This window comes from Elephantulus edwardii, unplaced genomic scaffold (genome assembly GCF_000299155.1).
Source record: "Elephantulus edwardii isolate Elephantulus edwardi_28Jun2011 unplaced genomic scaffold, EleEdw1.0 scaffold00298, whole genome shotgun sequence".
NCBI classification, from domain to species: Eukaryota; Metazoa; Chordata; class Mammalia; order Macroscelidea; family Macroscelididae; genus Elephantulus; species Elephantulus edwardii.
Genome location: NW_006400048.1, coordinates 1,319,694 through 1,334,445, shown reverse-complemented (window position 1 = coordinate 1,334,445; position 14,752 = coordinate 1,319,694). Strand labels below are relative to the sequence as shown.

General features: G+C 37.2%; 1 protein-coding gene across 2 annotated transcripts in view; it reads right to left on the bottom strand.

The window, feature by feature from the left end:
• The window catches only part of ZCCHC6 (zinc finger, CCHC domain containing 6), a 65,896-nt gene extending 53,174 nt beyond the window's left edge, over window positions 1-12,722 (bottom strand). The window contains exons 1-7 of one of the 2 annotated variants that reach the window (XM_006900865.1): window positions 12,178-12,722; window positions 7,053-7,234; window positions 6,585-6,701; window positions 5,861-6,038; window positions 3,792-3,880; window positions 2,470-2,521; window positions 354-423 (exon numbers count right to left, since the gene is read on the bottom strand). In XM_006900865.1, the coding sequence (XP_006900927.1) occupies window positions 354-423; window positions 2,470-2,521; window positions 3,792-3,880; window positions 5,861-6,038; window positions 6,585-6,701; window positions 7,053-7,234; window positions 12,178-12,697 (1,208 nt within the window). In that variant the 5' untranslated portion in view covers window positions 12,698-12,722. The remainder of the gene's footprint in view (window positions 1-353; window positions 424-2,469; window positions 2,522-3,791; window positions 3,881-5,860; window positions 6,039-6,584; window positions 6,702-7,052; window positions 7,235-12,177) is intronic. The other variant, XM_006900866.1, reaches the window with a different exon arrangement.
• Window positions 12,723-14,752: the final 2,030 nt, after the last annotated feature.

Genomic DNA, 14,752 nt, shown 5'->3' with positions numbered 1-14,752 from the left:
GGAGAAGTAAACCGATGAAGCAACTGTCGCTCAGTACTGCTGTTAAGCAGACGGCAAGTAAGTAACACGCAAGTGACCATTTGATAAAGTTACTTATTACCTGACTGAAATGGGTTACAACACTTTTTTCTGACTTTCCCCCCTTTTGAAGCACTTATACTCTTTTAAAAAGAAAACATCGTTTTCCCTCTCCCATCAAATGCCAAAAATCTAGGGAGAAGTGCTAGTAATAAGCATATGAAATAATCATGAGAGGAGTTTATAATTCTAGAAAACAAATATTAAGCTCTACTAAGGTATATATGCTTTACTAAGCTGGTATTTAATACATAAATGACTAAAAGAACTGAGACCTTTGCTTTTCTTTGCACACCACCACTGGCACTCTAGCATGGAAATCTGCATCAACATCAATAAAAGAATCTGAGGAAAGAGGAAAAAATTAAGGCACTTAACCAAATCTTGGTTATCAAACAGACAAGATAAAGTACACGTATGTCATGATATCTGACCTTTTGATTAACTGCTTTAAATAAAGCCCTGAAATAATTAAAAATTTTTAAAAAAGCAGCCATATTCAAGAATCAAGCTATTAAATCAAGCTAAACTTCTGTAAATCTACAATTGGATTAGAAACCACTTTATAATAATATAATAATATCTAATTGGTATATAGGTAATAGAATTAGAAATCTAAACAGACTCACAGCTGACCTAGAGCATGTTGCCACAAGAAGCTATTCCTTGGAAACAGATAGAGGAAGACTCTCAATGAGATGGTATGATATGGTGACTGCAGCAATGGAGTGTTAGAGATGGTGAGGATGGTACATGATAAGACATGGTTCTGATCTGTTTTCAGATGGTTGCTATGAGTCATACCTGACTCAATGGCACCAAAAACCAGCAAAATAGCTGATACTTCAGCAGGTTTTTGGAAGTTATGAATCACAAGAGAAAAGACTATCCATCTTTCTCCCTCAGAATTGCTGGTACTTTCAAACCACCAGAGACAAACCATCTTTGAGTCAAGAGCACAACTCCCTAGACATCAGGCATCACAGCGACCCTTGAAAATGAACAGGATGTTTAAAAACAAAATTGGAGCAAATGCTATTGAAATGTTCAGTGTCAAATAACAAGCTAAATATAAATGTTTTAGTCTACCAAAGTAAGAAGGATGCCAAAAACAAATTTAAGGGGTAAGACTATTTGATGAGGTCTATGTGTACTGTGAGGCATCCTGATGGTATAGTACTTAAGTGCTAACTGTAAAGTCAGCAATTTGAACCCATCAGCCACTGTGTGGGACAAAGACAGAGCAGTCTGACTCTGTAAAGATTTAGATCATTGGAAACGGTATGTCTGGCAGGTTAACTATGTGCCAGAACGGCTTGATGGCAGGTTTTAGATCATAAAATCATAAAAAGCAAGAAACTGCCAAGCTGGACATTATGCTAGGCAAAGAATTAATTTAACTGGGAACAATTATTTGTGTAGCTCTTAATCAGGATGGTCCATGTCTATATATCTTTTTTTTTTATTTTTTAAAGATTGATTTTCTTGTTGTGTACCATCGAATCATATCTGACTGGCACAAGTTGCCCCTCCTTCTCCAGCAGAGCATCTGGTGGATTTGAACCACGTGCCTTTGGTATTACAGTGCAGCTTCTTGCCACTAGGCCACCAGAGCTCCCTTCCTATGTACCTTTTATAAAATATTAATATGAGTAACAGATAATCTATTTTATGCACTTTGAACTTTTATTTTATATTATTTTTACTACATTTTTAACCTTAAGAGTAAATTTATTTATTTTACATTTCTTAGTCCTAGTCTAGGACTCATTCAGTATTTTTAAATAATAACATTCTCATGTTTTACTGAAGAAATGGTCATCTGGCATAGTAGATCAACAACAGTATTGGCAGTCACAGGATTCTAACAGGAGCTCTGGTGTCTTAGTCCACAGGGAGCTGTGCTTCTAACCCAAAGACTATGCCTCTCTGGCATTTCTAATCCACCAACAGCTTCTCAGGAGAAATATAAAGAATTTCCTCCTGTGTGGTTTACAGTCTTTAGAGACTGGCAAGTCAACTGAGTTGATTGAGTTTGAATTTACTAATAATTCTTGGGCATTTGTTTTGGATATTAAGTAAAGAATAATAAATAATTATTTATAATAATTACTATTTTCAAAGTTTAAGAAAGAAAATACATCCACGTTATAGTTGTTTGTTGTTGTGTGTCACTGAATCAGAACCAACTCATAGAAGAACCTCAAGTGTGTTTTCAGAGGGAGCTAGTTGCATGGGAAATGAAAGGCCATCTTTTTCTTGCAGAGCAACTGGTGGATTCTAATAGTATGCCTTTAGGTTGACGGCCTAATTCCTTACCACTAGGCCACCAGAGCTTCCTTCAAGTCACAGACAGAGTAAGAGTGATTATTTAAAAAACTATGACCTTACCACTATTCTTTAAACATTCTTGAACAAGTAAGAGGACATCTGGTTGAGACATCTAAAAAATAAATCAATGAATACATCAAATAAGCTTTTAAGTACTTCAGTTTCCGTCATGGTCATTTCAAATTCCCCAAAGTGTCTTTCAGAATAGCACATTGCTACTAGAATAAAGAAGTTAATTAGTATGCTATGTGTACATATCACTCAAAGACAGATAGATGGGATCTCAACAGCAATGGAAGTGGGCAGAAGAAATATTTTACATGGCTAACTCCTGATAGATTCCAAGATATCAATATGGTACTAAATCTCAAACCTGTAGCTGTAAGTTGTCAAGCTGCTAACATTACTACCTTTAGCTGAAACTCCTTTAACATTTTTTTTAACTCATCTCCTGCTTTAAGCTTGCCTTTGATCAGTTGCTGTGCCATGTAAGAACCACAATAATTTAAAATCATGGTCGTACTCTCTTTAAAATCGTCTGATGGCTTATCAAAGTACCTAGGTCCAAATCCAAATTGTTTTCTCCAGTTTAGTCTCATTTTACTTATTCTCTTCACCATAATTACATCATCTTCCTGTCAGTTCCTTGAAGAGTCAAACTCTTTGTTGATTTACAGTGCTTCTGACTCTAAAACATATTCCCACCTTTCACCTTCTCCTTTTCCCTGTTTGCCCAACCCCAAGATAAGTCCTTTCCTTTTCTACAACTCAGATGATACACATCATCTTCAGAAAGGGTCCAGGAGTCTGTATTTTTAGCATGAAATCTAAGGGACTAATGATAAACCATCTGAAAATTAGCTTGTGGAAACCACCCATGGGTAAATGGAGGTGATCTACTAGAGTGCCTTCCAGTTTTACAGTTCTGATTCATCAACATCTTTCCGAATCATGTTTAAACTAGAAATCTAAACTAGGTGTGGTTCTTTGAAAACCAATATTTTTAACAATGTAGCGATATAAAAGAAGAAACTAAGGAGTAAAGTGAACTTTCTGGTCATTTTAATTTATACATTGTTTAAAATCTAAAATCCTTCTTTGCCATGAGAAAGTTGATTTTACTTAAGGGAAAATACTTTTCAAGTTAATAGAATCCAATACCCTATTAGACTTAAATGGTTAGAAAACTAGTGCTTGATATATAAAAGGAGCTCAGTATCTGTATTATTAAAAGTATTCTAAACCAGAAGACAGGCACAGATGGAAGTTTTGACAAAGAATGTTGCTATCATTCTACTGAAATTACTTTCCAAACTTACATTTAAAAGAATTAATTTTGCATATCAGTCTGTGAAAGTTCAGAAATTCCATTTTTTACTTACAGTGATTGGAAACTGGATGTCAATGTTTACATCTGAATTTCTGAAACCAAACAGGCTACAGGATGACCCATATAATCTTAGAGAACAATCTTTAAAAAGCAAAAAAAAAAAAAAAGAAAAGCAACCCATAAATGGCCAAAAGTTAATCATTAAGAAAAAGTTTCTCAAAAGTAATAAACCAGTTTTATAATAAATTGTATCATGAATTAAAGTGACCTAAAAAAGTGAAACTTTTCAGTCTGGCACAAAGAAAGAACAGGAAAGAGCAATTCTTTCTATTATCTTCATCTTATTTTACATAAGAGAGAAGATTGCTGATTACAGGTTAGTTTAGTAAATGTCCCTTTCATGTCAGTTTCAAGAGGTTAAAACTTTACTGAGTAAAAATCATGTCAATTAATTCACTGAAGAATAAAAACACCAACACAATTTAAAATGCTACACACACACATACCTGCCACAACCACCCACCCCAAATGCTACACATACCAGGTTCTTCACTCTTCACATGAAGACACATATAAATGATCACTGTTTATGTAATATAAATTTTTCTTTATTTGTACTTTGAGATTATTTTTAGTATTTTGTTGCTACTATGTAAAAAAAAGGATCTTTTAATTCAGGGATATTTTTCTTATTAAAAAATAAGTTTGCTGGTTTAAAAAATTTCATTGAATTTTAACTGGATTCCAGGACAAAGAATAGTGACTTTTATAATGAAAAAAAAAGAACAAAAACAACCCAGCAAACATCATTGTTGATTAAGAAATAGATCATACTCGCTACCATTATGGGAAAAAAATATATGCATTGTAATAATATGCAAATGATCTTTCAAAAGAATAAAGAGTTCTATCTATGATTTGGTGGTGTGATTAAATATTTAATACAATTCAAGCTATGGATGAGAATCACTTGTGTGGCATTCTAAAAATAACAATCCATAGTTCTATAAGTAATTATGATACACAGCTAGGATTCTAAATGATCAAGCTAGCTGCTATTCCAACCAATCATTTGCACAGCAGAAAGTGCCATTAAATTTGTAAAGTTTTTTTATCAGATAATGGCAGCATATTCTGACCTACTGCAAAAAAGACAAACGTAGGCAGAAGAGAGACAGTAAAAAATTCTAGGATTAACCTGTAAAATAAATCCAACAGTAATATAAATTTTTTATAAATTAGTTTTCAAAATTTACCTTAGGTATAATTCTTTTGTTTGTTGAAAACAGAATTTTTTTCTGAATGTCCAGACACACACATACACACACACTCACATACACTCACTCTCTCTCACATGAGTTCCAAACTCAAACCAAACTCGCTGTTGCTGAGCTGATTCTCTGACTCAAAGATACCCGTCACTGGGTCTGAACTATCCAATTTTTGGTTAGCAGACATTATGTCACCAGGACTCCTTAAGAGTTCCAAAGTACCCCAGTAACATGAAGCACAAGAAGCTGTAGTGGCACAGTGGTTAAAGTACTCATATCTTAATTTAAAAGTTACTGGTTTATACCTACCAGCCGCTTCATAGGAGAAAGATGTAGCAGTTTGACTAAAGAAAGATTAGTTCTACTGTCATACAGTATCGCAATGAGTTCAAACTGACTGAAGGGTAATGGGTTTTTGTTTTTAAACTGCTTATACTTAAAACACATGCACACAATGACATTTAATAATGAATGAAAATTCTTAACACATTGCCTTCAAGATGGAGCTGACCCTCCAGTAGTTTATAGAGGCTGTAAATCACAGAGGAGATTGTGTATCCTTCTCCCTTACAGCTGCTGGTAGATTTGAACCAACTGCCTTTGACTGGGCAGTGCCAACCCCCTACTCACTAAGCTATCACAGTTTTCTAATTTTTTTCTAAAGAAAGTAGATTTAATGGTATTGCATGAAAGTCTTTGTTATCTTGGAAGAAGCCAGGGAGCAAAACAAAAATAGCAAGCATTTCAGGTCATGGCAAGTCAATGTTCAGCAGATGAAAATTACTGACATGGTTAAAAAGAATAGGGCATTTTAGGTACTACCAGGCCAAAACCAAATTCTAGAAAATACCTGGTAACTTGTGTCGGAACACATTTTCCATGATATGCTTAATTCCTAATCTCTGTTCCAAATTCTCAGGGTGTAAGCCAAACTCCTTTACCACTTTGTTAATGGCAAGATCAACTGCATTTATCTGGGAGGGTGTTGGGAGGGGCAATGTAGTCAGTAACTCTTCTTCCTCCTTTTCCTTTTAAGACAAAAACACTTAGATTAAAAATGGCTCAACCATATTTTTTTTTTACCTTCTACTACTTCACTGAGACAGAATTATAGAATATTCTGGATTCTTTATTAATCTTCCCTCTGTTAGTTGTTTTAGCCTATAAACATTCACAAATAAAGCATAACATGAATTAGCAATAAAAGAGTATATGGTAGATAGAAAGTACAAAACATTAAAATTACAATGTCAAAGTAATTATTACTTATTAATTCTGGCATATGATATGCAGGCCCTGGATATAACAGTGATGTTATCCTGCTATCCATAAGACTGACCAACAATACATATTTGACAAGTATAAAGAAAGTATCCAGGTTGCAAGAAATTCAGTAAATATAAGCTATAATTACAAGTTAAACATCCTTTGGCTCAAATAAAGAAAAAGAAAAACCCCACAAAACCCATACTTTAACAAAGCTTTTAATATCAGAGCCTTAAAGAAAAATAATGATGACTGCAATAACAGCAACCAACAAGTAAACCTATTTGTCTCGATTACCTTAAACGTACCTTAACGTTTTTCTTGTGCCTTTTTTCTTTGATATGCTTATGGGCAAATGCAATGGATTCTATTAAGACATCACAGAGTTTGCAGGTGTATTTTGCTGTAGGATAGTTTCGTGGTCGCTTTAATTTGAAGAGAATTATAGACAGAAAGATAGCTCTTTAAACATATAGGTAAATATTAGCCAGAAATTTACTTCCCATTTAAAACTGTCAATGTATTATTACTCCTCTTTATCACTATCAATATATTATTGTTTCTCTTTGTAACTCTCCTCAGTAGTGATTTTTATTTAAAGTAAGACAGTTGTAATTTTAAATCTTATTATATAGCAAACTAAGTATCATGTTTTGACTTGTGGTATTTAATACTAATAACCAAAGTAGAATGCTAAATTTACCAAAACATCTATTATCAATTACTAACATAGTTCAGACAGAAGACTGTAACTACAATGTTTACTAAGATATTACCCTTTCCAGTCTCTCGATGCAGTCTTTCTTCAGTCGCTCCTCAGCTTGCTGTAAGCCCAGGAGCTCTTTCACAGAAAGGACTGCTTCATCTATCACGGGGCCCTCTAAGTCTTCATCTTGCTCATTTTCATCATTCCTACTTCTCCTTGGTTTCTTAGGTCTTGACCTCTGCTTCTTGTTTTCTTAAGTTGAGGGGGAAAATATTATTGTCAATATTGAATTATACTACTTCAAGATAAAAAGCAAAACACGTATTTATTAATTTTTAAAATGTAACAAAATGAAATAAACCTACCTTTACAATATTACCCTAAAAAAAATAAATAGAATGAATAACACTAGAAAAGACAGAAGAAAAAGAAATGGCTGCATTCCTATAGAAAAAATCTTAGAATAATGAGTTCTTACACTGGATACATAATACATAGAAATCAAAGTTTTGGAAAATGTTAATAAAATTTAATTTCAAAATTATACAATTAAATTTCATTATCTTTTCTTGGTATACTACTGGGCACACTTAAAGAATAAAAATTATAATCTTTCTGAGGTAATTATCTTTGCTATCGAATATATTCTAGTGTATGTGCTGTTTTACTTGAAACTTTCCATATGTGCTTTCATTATTTAGAAGTAAACAATGTCAACAAGGCACAAATGGCTCATTACCAACTCCCCCTGTTTGAAAACTTAAAGTCAATTACACTCTTACCTTGTGTGGAAAAATAATATAGTTACAAGTTTAGCATCTAATTAACACTTAGGTGGAAAGTTTAGCATCTAATTAACAGGTGGAAACAATTAAGCACCCACCGTACCAAGAAGTCTAGGCCAATACTATACATGCTGAGGACAACTGCTTTCTCCTATCTTTATATTCATTTTAACTTCTTTGATTTCATACTAGGAACATTTTAACTATTGGCAGTTAAAACTATTAGCAAGATAAAAACTATTAGCAGCTGAAACAAAATCCGTAAGAACAGATTAACTCCTTTATTCTACAATTCCTATAAGAGCATCTTCTTTTTACAAATGATTTTTTTGAACAAAACTTTAATCTATGACATTGAAGAGGACTCAGGTTGAATGATAAAAATGATTTTAAATAATTTTAATAGATTCTATAGAGTTTCAAAGTGAAGTTACTACTAAGAGATAATATTAAAGCAAAATTTCTTTCCCAAATTAAAATATTGATAAAGGGATTAAAGTTTTAAGTGGCTTACTGAAAATTCTTTGGAAATATAAACCTCTTGAAATGCCTGACATCAGTAAATTTTTGTGATGTGTTCAGTTAAGCTGTTAATTGTTCCAGCAATTACAATAAACCAGCCAAAAAAACAGACCCACTGCTGTCAAGTTGATTCTGATTCCTGGCAACCCTCTGCTAGGTTTCCTTAGCTGCCCTGGCGGAAAGACTGTCTCATCTTTCTCCTTTGGAGTGGATAGTAGGTTCCAATCAACCTTTTTGTTAGCAGCAACAGGTAATCAACAAGGCTACCTGACAGATGTTGGAAAAAGTGTAGCCACAGTGCTCCTTGGAACTAAAGATGGTGAGGCTTTGTCTCTCACACTACACAGCTAGGCAGGCTTTTCCTTGGAAAGGGACATCATGCTCGGAAAGATGGTCAGCAAAGAGAGGAAGACTCCTGACAAGAGGGATTGACACAGTGACATCAGCAATAGGCTCTAGTGTGCCAGAGATTGTGAGGATGGTGCGGGATAGGGAAGGGTTCAGGTGGGCTGTTCATAAGGTCACTGAGTAGGACTCTACTTGAGGGCACCTAATAACAACATCTACTGGGGCTAGAGTAGAGGGTGGAGTTTTTTAGCAGAAAAATGAAGTACAGGACCTCCAGTATTCTTTTAAAAAAAACCCCAAAAAACCCAACCAACCAAACTATCAGTATCATCACTATGTAGTTGGGGGTGGGGGGAACCAAAATAAGTAATTTTCCAAGGACTGTGTTGTTGTTATGTGCCATCGAGTCGCTTGAGACTCATAGCGACCCTATGTACAACAGCCCTAAACCTTGCTCTATCCTGTGCCAATTGCACTGCCTCTGACACACCCATCCCGATTACCCCAGTCACTGAATCAATCCACCTCATCGAGGGTGTTCCCTTCCTGCACTGTCCTTCCACCCTCCCAAGCATGATGGCCCCTCCTTACAACATGTCCAAAATATGTCAGATGAAGCCCCAGAATCCTTGCCTCCAAGGAACCCAGTTTAACTCTCTCCAGGATGAATCTGTTTTCTGACTACAGAGTTGTAATTCTGATATTCCAGCTTTTATTGTACAAGATTTGAAAATAAATAACAAAACTGGAGTATATCTTGGATAATGAGACATCAACAACCACCTTTTGAACTAGTTACATAAAGTTTCATGTAAAGGTTTCTCTTGACACTGCTAAAAAATTTCTATCACTACTTAGGGGAAGACAGCCCCATCCATATTAATTGCAATACAAGCTCTCTACAGCCAACATTCCAGGTTTCCCTTGTACTATTTGCATGTAATTGAATTACATGCAGTATTCACAAAGAATATATGTAAACTAGTGGATGTTTTTCAGTTAAGATCACTAATGATATTATCCTGAAAACATTACACTGATACTTTAAGACATTTAGGGGATGGAGTGGGCCGTGACAATATAGAAAGAATTGAAAAACAAAGTGGGGGGCGGGGGGGGAGAGAATGCTAAAATAATTTCTATTACTTCTTCTTATACCATTTAATGGCACTCTCCTTATTGATATAGGTATGATTTAAAACATTATTTTAGCCTCTTTAATAATCCTTGTTAGGGCTGTTTGAATCAAAGTTTGTATCCTAAACTGAATTTCTCTTAAACAAAGTTAAGTCAAAGCTTCACATCTCCTTCATAAAGCCTATCAAAGAACATAAGCAGAAAAGCTTTTCATTTAGCAACTGTGAAATCACATGCTTTTATTTCACTTAGAGAAAGCATGAAAGCTTTTGGAATGTCTTTAAAAATGCACTTTCTGTTTAAGAATATTTAAAAAGCACACCTTTTTAAAACCAAACCAAGAATACATTAAAGAGGTTTTTAGTCTAAACAGAAACCAAAACTAAACTGATTGCCTTCAAACTGATTCTGGTGCATGGCGACCCTCCTCTGGGTTCCAGAGGCTATATAGATCTTTCAAAAGCTGAGTGGCTCGGTAAGTTTAAACCACAGATCTTTTAGTTCACTAACAACAGAGAATCCACTGTCCCACCAGGGGCTCCTTTTAAAGGGTTACTTTTTTAAAAAAAGGTTACTTTTAATATCTGTCTGGTTTCAACTTTTAAAACATTCCTTTTAAAAATGCTTTCCAAGGTCAATGTTTTCTAAAAGATCAATGATGGGTAACCAAAGTAAACTTCCACATTCTACCTGGGCCCAATATATATAAAAAGAACTCTTCACAAAATATTCCTTTAAGAGAAAAAACACAAAACCCCATCAATTTTAAAGTAAATGTTGCTTTCCTCTATCAAGAGTCCAGATTCAGCAAAAGATGAGTCAATGACCATAAGGAACAGAGAGCAAGATTTTAGTTCTACTACCTCATCATTATGATGAACAAACACAACTCACTGCTTACCCTCTAGCAGGTTTTCAGAAGCTGTATATCAGAGAGGAGGAGACTGCCTAACTTTCTCTTGTGGAGCAGGTGGATTCCAAGTGCCTGTCTTTAGGATGATATAATATTTTTTCTTTCCCTAGGCCATAAGAGTTCAGGTTTGGGTAAACGTAACCTTTCCAAGCATAAGGAATCTGATTAATCAGACGGCTGAATAAAAAATTACTAAATCACTTCTGATTTATCAAGATAGAGGGCAGTATAATTCATTCAAGGTCTTTTTAAAGATTGAACTTATAAATGGTTTTATTTTTCTCATATTTAATTCCTTTATATAACTTACTTTTTCTGCTACATCATACAAAATGTTAGTTTTATTATTTTAAAAATAGAAAATAATAATAGTGATGGTTGAATACAACAAATACATGTGAGAAGTGTAGAAACAGTAAATGTTTTGATAGTTATCTATTTACCAAAAAAGAAAAAAGCTGTAATTCCAGAAATGCTTGAGATTTTCAGATCCAAATAAGACCTCTCCCTTGTTAAGTATTCTATACGGAGGGAAAAAGAAAGTATTCCATATGGCCAGCATGAAAAACTCAAATGTGTACAGGTAACAAGTTGGTTACTGTGATATAAAATGAGTAAGAAAATCTGGAGACTGTGAAATGTCCAAACCTAAAACCATTTTTAAAAAGTTTTATAAAGTGCTGATCAGCTTACATGTTAATTTTATATGGCCACTGACAAAAAGCCCTTCATTGAATAAACATAAAAATCCATTTGTCCAAGTATAATCCCTATCTCTTAAGATATAATTTGTTTTTACACCTCTTTACTTGTATTAAGGTCCAATAAACTAAATGTGTTTCTAGTCTAATTCTGAATTTTTTCAACAATTACTGTTCATTAGGTAAAAAATGCCTTTCCTGTCTATAGGAATCAATACTATATAGACAAACTATCTGCTCTTAACCTTTTATAAAACAGCGTTAAGTGATCTCTTTGGTATAATTATTAACAAGCTTATGAATGGCGCTAAAGATGGTTGTTGGTTCACTGAAACTAAATAGCAAAATTTTTATTGTATTTCTGACATTCTAACCTTATTTTTCATAGTTTCTGGGGAGGAAAGAACCCCTTGGATCTCCCAAAAGTGATACATGTATGCTCCAAAATACACTGTTTTTTGCATCAAATTCAATGTTTTTTAAATTTGTATTTTGCTGATCTTATCAGATACTTAGTATTTGAACACAGTATGATAATATATAATTTTCAAAACACATGCACATCACTCAAAAATGATGATACTTTTCTAAGAATGACATGGTAAAAAACAGAGCAGCAATTCAAAATATCTTCACAAAAGTAAACAAGCTTCATGGCTACTTTTAATAAAGCAGAAACTATAAAAAACTAGGAATGCAGAGCAGAAAACTAAACTCATTTGTACGAAAAAGAAAAGACTTTGCTGACTTTTGGGTTAAAACATGACAATGACAAATTGAACACATTACCAGGGCTTCCTGCTTCCATTTCTGACACAGTTTCTACACTTGTTAGTTCTTTATGAAACACTCGTCTTACAGTTCTGCCGCCTCTTCCATCTTGCCATCTATAACCATCTTCACTTTCCTGAAAGGAGTCTTTCTTCACACGGCTTATAACAGAACTTCTAGGTCCAGGTTTAAATTCTCTCCAATTGTCTGTATTACCAGAAAGTTCATCAGAAAGCCATCTCTTATTCTGATCTTTGTGGTTGTCATTTATCCAAGCTGGTTGACTGTAAATTGGATTTTTAAATGCATATGGATTGTTGGAGACAGCATATGGTCCTTTTCTAGGAATATTCCCATAGTGTCCTGGTGGTACTTTTTTTTTCAGAAGGCCCTTTTCCATTTTACCATTATGGCCTTTAACATAATCCTCCATTATTAAATAGTCTTGCTGGAGATGACCCCTTCTGAAATCATCATCGTCTATAGTCCCTCGTTCTTTAGCACGCTTCAGAAAATACGGCTTTGCTGCATCTCCCATGGTCTTTAACTTCACTTTTCTTACTTTGCACCTGAAAGAAGACATTTTGGGGAAAATCAAATCATAACAACAAAGGTATCAAACTAAGTACATAAAACATCATATATTACTGTATTACTGCTGGCTCGAAAACCAGAAAAATTATTTTCTAATTTCTCTTTCAATAAAAGTATCTCCATCACCATTCACATTCTCAATGAGTACTGGAAGACAAGAGGCTTGGGTGTGCGATGTTGCTATGTAGAGTGGAGTTGGAACTGACCCATGACTGACCCTTCAGCGGGTTTTCAGTCTGTTAATTGCACAGGAAGAGACTGTCCATCCTCCTGCGGAGCAGCTGGTGGATTGGAACTGTGTGCCTTTGGGATTGCAGTGCAGATTCTTATCAGTAGGACACCAGAGCTCCCTCACATAACAAATGGTTCTTTTCAAAGAAAATCTCATCATGCGTTATAGCTGCTGAAATATACCTTTATTTTTTTGTACCCAGGGCTGCTTCTCCTTCCATCACTAGTCCCGCTGGGGATGCAGAGGTCATGGTGGCCACTGCGCAGTGGGGTTCCCTCATAGGAGCACTTCGTGACAGGGACTAGGGTTCCTCCGAGGCAACAGTTAAAGGGATCGGGGTCCCCTCAGGGCTGTATTCAGTGACAGCGACTGGGGCCCTCCAGGGCAGTGCTCAGTGACAGAGACCAGACTCCCCCAAGGAAGCGGTCAGTTACAGGGACAGGGGTCCGCCTGTGGGAGAGCTCAGTTTAAGGGACTGGAGCCCCTCGCAAGGCAGCACTCAGTGATAGGGACAGGGATCCCCCCAAAGGCAGCGATGTAACAGGGACCGGAGTCCCTTCAAGGCAGTGGTCAAGGACAGAGACCAGAATCCCCCCCAAGGAAGTGGTCAGTTACAGGGACAGGGGTCCGCCTGGGAGAGAGCTCAGTTTAAGGGACTGGAGACCCTCGCAAGGCAGCACTCAGTGAGAGGGACAGGGATCCCCCCAAAGGCAGCGATGTAACAGGGACCGGGGTCCCTCCGAGGCAGCGGTCAAGGACAGAGACCAGAATCCCCCCCCAAGGAAGTGGTCAGTTACTGGGACTGAAGTCCTCCTAGGGCAGAGCTCAGTTTCAGGAACTGGGGTTCCCCCCAAGGCAGCGCTGTGAGACAGATCAGAGGTCCCCCCCTCCGCCCCAGCACTCAGTGACAGGGATCATAGTTCTCCCAAAGCAGCGCTCAGTGACAAGAGACCGGTGTTCTAAGACCACGCTCGGTTACAGGGACTGGGGTCCCCGCAAAGCAGCGCTCAGTGACAGGGACCGGGGTCTCCCCAAGGCAGCGCTCAGTGACAGGGACCAGAGTCCCCCCCAGGGACCAGAGTCCAGTAAGCCTCAGTCCGTAAGAGCCGGCCCCATACACAAGGCGGCTGTTACAACTCCCTGCCAGAATGACGATCTGTTCAATTCCCTCGATGGTCCCGGTCCCAATCCCAGACCCAATCTTAGCTCAGTTTCCACAGCCTTCGGGGCCAGAAGTAGAGGAAGGGTAGGCGTTCCCCGCACTCAGAGCCACCACTGGAACCAAACAGCAGGAAGTGACCTACCTCCCCTATGCGGTTCCAGGGTCTCACCCGACATAGTGGAGACACTAAACTAAGTACTGCTGCCCACAGTCCCCCATAAAGTAAAAGTGGTGTCGAATCCGATAGTTTAGTCTCCGCCAGCACAGGGACTCCCCGCGATCAGAAAGTGGGGCGACTGGGCTGGAGCCAACGCACATTTGGAGGCAGGCTCGACCTCTGCTCTGTATCGGGAGAGTCCACCGGAGACCCGGTGCGGGTGCAGTCTGGAAGGACAGAAAGAAAAGACCCAGCAACTACCAACCTCCGCTGAGGTGCTTAGGTTTCGTTTCCCCGGCTGGGTTTTCCGTGTTTTCTTTCGGCCCTACTTCCGTCGCTCAATCTGTCTCATTGTGCGCGATTGGACACCAGTAGTCTCCCCGCCCCCACGTCCGCTGAGCACGCCGGAAACGTGCGGCGCGCGCAAAGGCCCGCCTCTGGGCGGTCC